The sequence below is a fragment of the Charadrius vociferus genome, unplaced genomic scaffold, assembly GCF_000708025.1.
Source record: "Charadrius vociferus isolate BGI_N301 unplaced genomic scaffold, ASM70802v2 scaffold266, whole genome shotgun sequence".
NCBI classification, from domain to species: Eukaryota; Metazoa; Chordata; class Aves; order Charadriiformes; family Charadriidae; genus Charadrius; species Charadrius vociferus.
In genome coordinates, this window is record NW_009649114.1 from 2,309,251 (window position 1) to 2,313,203 (window position 3,953).

Here is a 3,953-nt window from a genome sequence, read left to right on the forward strand (position 1 = left end):
CCCCGGCCCGCCACAGGGAACCCCAGAGCACCGGTACTGCCAGGGTGAGGTTCCCAACCCTCTCCTCCAGTGGATGAGTGCACGGGCCACATCCACTACCGAACACGATGCATAGAAGGGTAGAGCAAAGGGTCGTCCCCGCCAAGCCACTGGCAAGTCACTTACTGAAATGCAATGGACTGAAGGAATGGTGCAGCCGACGGGGGCTGGTGCGAGGGGAAGGGTGTCCCTGACAGCTGGCAGCCCTGGGGTCCTGCGCACTTCTGCCAGGGCATCGGCCCCGCACAGGCACCGGGTGCTGGATAGGCATCGGCGGGGCAGGGTTTCTGCTGACCTGGAATAACACAGACCAGTCACCCAGCGCTGACTGCAACAGTGCCCCATCCCTGGCATCTGGCCCTTCCTACCCTCTTGGCTTCAGTACAAGACGGTGTCTGGCCCCCTCCATAGGGCTTTCATCTCCCCAGGAGTGGACAAGCAGGTTTCCATCACCAAATTTAATTCCCTGAGACACATCACAGATCCTTGTTCCCTGGACAAAGCCAAATCCTTTCCAGAGATCCCTGAAATGTGGAGGGAGAACTTGCCATCACCTGCACTGTCACAGACAAGTGAGGGACATGAGGGGGAACACGACAATAACCACTTTCATCTCATTCCCTGAGGAGGGTTTGAGGTGAGGAGCGAGGGCAGACACCCCAGGACCCAGTGCCTCCCTCCAGCCAAAAGCCAGGCTGCAGGAAGAGCGGGATCCAGGAGGAGGTGGCTGCAGCGCAGGTGACGTGTCCGATCACGGAGCAGGGAGAGCAAGCCAAGGCAAGCATGGAGCAGAACCAAGCGTCCTCAGTTGCCTCCGTCCAGCCCAGCAGGAGGGGAGAGGAGAACCGGAGCAAGCGGTGCATGGCCCTGATGCTTAGTGAGATGCAGGCAGCACCTTAAAGCCACTACAAAACGGGGAGCTGCACCAGCTGGCCCAGCTGCCAGCCACGCTGCCCAGCATAAAGGCACTCGCCCAGCTTCTGCTGAAACTGGCCCGAAGCTAAAGCAACAGTAGGAGGCCAAGCTCTTTTCTTGCCTTCGCTTTGATCAACCATGAGAGAGTTAGTATCAAACCAGGATGGGATTTCTGAATGAATATTCCCTGGCAGAGAACCGGGATTGTTTCAAGCCATTGTCTCGCAGCCCCAGATGCCTCCCTTGGCGTGCACAGGGGGAGGATCTGAAGCCACAGCTCCAATGTGATCCCCAGCAAAAACACGTTCTCCTCCTATGGCCGGGGCCTCATTTGGCATCTCCACAAGCAGTGGGTGCAGCTGGAGAAAACCGAGGCAGGGAATTAGATCATCTGGGTTTGCCTCTGCCCGAGGAGCAGCCCCGCGGAGGCTGAGCCATCGCCGGTTCCCACAGTGCCGCTCCCGTTGCTGGCACAGCGCTTTCACCGCGGCGCTCCCTGATAAGAAGGAGCATGCGTCTGCCGGCATGCAGCCTGCCAGCACGGCTCCACCTTATCACGGCTCTTATCGAACCGCTCGGGGTCCTGTCCCACTTGGGCACTGCTCTTGGCAAGGGGTAGTGAGAGCACCGCCCTGCCTGTCCCCCTCAAAAGAGAGGATTTGATGTGGCAGGTCAGGGTGAGGCTTTCCAGCACCTCTTTATATAGCAGGTCTCAAAACTCAAATTATTTCCCGTGAGTTAAGGGTGTAATAGGACTTTTTGAGGCCTTTTGCTTCCCGAGTCTGCAGCTCATTTTATTCGCACCTCTGTCATTCCTATGTGCAGACTGTGCATGGGCTTTCACACCTTCTGAAGCACGAGACAATGGCTATGTAGCAACGTGTGGCCAACAAGCCAGAGCAAAGAGTAAGAAAACAGCGTTGGAAATCACAGAAGAGGTGGATATAACAGATACTGCCCAAGAGAGGTCTGTACTGACCCCGTTTCGTGTTCTGCACAGCTTAAAAGAAAGCGCTTTGGGCAGCAGGCACAGAAGTAGGGTCAAGCTAGCAAGAAGATAGAGCCAAGAGGTCCCTGAGTCCTCCCCTCCCCACTCCATCTGCTACTCCATTCATCCGCAGAGCACAAGGAATCAAGCAAATCTCTTGCTATAAACCAGATTTGCCTTTGTAAGCTTTGAAATAAACCCAAGGATTAAAGTCTAAGGACTTTTTTTTTTTTTTTTCTAAGTCAGCAACACACATGAAAGAGCACATGGCTGCATGTGAAACCCAGAGCACAGCACAGTGCAGGGGGAGGTTATTTACACCGTAGCAGCAGCCAGAGGCCCCTGGAAGAGGCTGCATAAACACACGGCGTGAGCCTGTCCACACACAGCTCCATTACTTTAAACACACCTGTATTGTCAGCCCACAGACACGCTCACCGCGCGTGGGTACAGTCATAATCAGCAGAAAATTAGGAAGCAAGAAACCATCCTGGTAGAAGGTACCTTTGTACAAATAATATCAGTAAAAGCGAAAGCAAAAATAAACCCTCGCTTTTCTACTGTAGTAAAGCACAGGAGGCCTGAGGAGAGTGTGCAATCTAACCAGACGAGCTGAGAGCAGGGAAAAGGGCTTGTTTCCCCCATCCAACAGAGGGATCACATTAAAAAGTACTTGGATGGTATCATCCAGCCCTGAGTCACTGGACAATAATTGTAGCAAGAGGTCTTCTGTCCTCCAGCCTGCCAAGAATAGCACTAATAGCAAGCTCAGGTTTATTTGCCATTAGGGCTAACAGTGTTCGTTAAGTGCTGTTGATGATTTAACCTTGGCAAGCAGGTTCCCCTGGTCCCCCCTGCTCCGCAAGTGGATGAAGTAAGTGGTGGCACCATTCTCCAAATTCAGATCCTCCATTTATTCTTAATCATCGCGACTCTAAAGGCTCCCTTCACGCAGCTTAGGGCTGTTCATATGGTCTGACACAGGCCCTGGTCTCCGAAATCAGATTGTCTTCGTTAAGCCCTTCCAATAAGAGATTTCCTGTGGAGCTCAAGGACCTCTAAGAGGGTTATGTGCCCATAATTTCTGGCCTTGTTACAAGAAGACTGCAGTCTTAAAGACAGGGCATAAGACTTAATACATGCTTTCAAATTGCTTTGAGGAGTTACAGAGTAAACAAACAATTAGAAAATAAAATTTATTTTAAAAAGAGAAGTTAAAGCTGTTTTTAATGCTGTTCTGGCTAGATTAGTTTCCGCCCTGTGTTTAGCTGGAAATGGCTGACAGCATTTAGATTTCAATTAAAAAAAAAAGAACAAAAAACAATAAACCTCTCCATAGCAATTGGCCAGACTAGATTTGTAACTGGTTTGACGGGAATTAGAAGTTCAGATAGGCTTTCAAACACTCTGGCCCTGTTTATCCAAATGAGGTTCAAAACCAGTTGAGCTGGAAATTTTACAATAAAAGGGGAACATTTGGCTTTCAATCAAGGGTTAAAACTCAGCATGGACAGACCAAGCTGCTCACACAGAGTTACGCTTTTCCAGAGTCAGCAACTCAGGTTGTTTTATGTACACCTAAAAGGCAACCGTTCCCACGCTACACTTTGACTTGTTACGGGTTTTTTGGGGGGGTGACGACACCTTTTTTTAGTCTGCTGGGCTGAAGTTCATAAGGCCTGAGACACCAAAACCAATTTCAGGCTGTCCTTGAGTACCATTAGAGTCAGCTGCCAGTCAAACAGTCACAGTGTGAATCCGCACCCCCTGTTACCAGCAGTAAAATAGTTACAAAGAATGAACATTCAAATCCTGCCAATTAGACTTGTCCCACAGACTGCTAAATTAGCTGTCACTTCTCCCGGGTGGGTCCCTCCCAATTACCCTAGCATTTCAGGAGTTTAAGGTTATCTACGTAGTTTGGCTTTTTTTTCACCAAGAAAAACAAATTTAAAAAAAAATCTCTGGCAACGTTTCTGAACTGTAAAAATAATAGATGTATTGGCCCCGT

The 3,953-nt window shown here is 50.2% G+C and overlaps 1 protein-coding gene across 1 annotated transcript in view; it reads right to left on the reverse strand.

Annotated features, from left to right (window-relative positions):
• BTG2 (BTG family, member 2) overlaps positions 1–310 on the reverse strand; it is a 2,478-nt gene extending 2,168 nt beyond the window's left edge. Inside the window, exon 1 of the mRNA XM_009888301.1 lies at positions 287–310. Within this exon, the coding sequence (XP_009886603.1) occupies positions 287–310 (24 nt within the window). The remainder of the gene's footprint in view (positions 1–286) is intronic.
• Between the last annotated feature and the right edge of the window lie 3,643 nt (positions 311–3,953).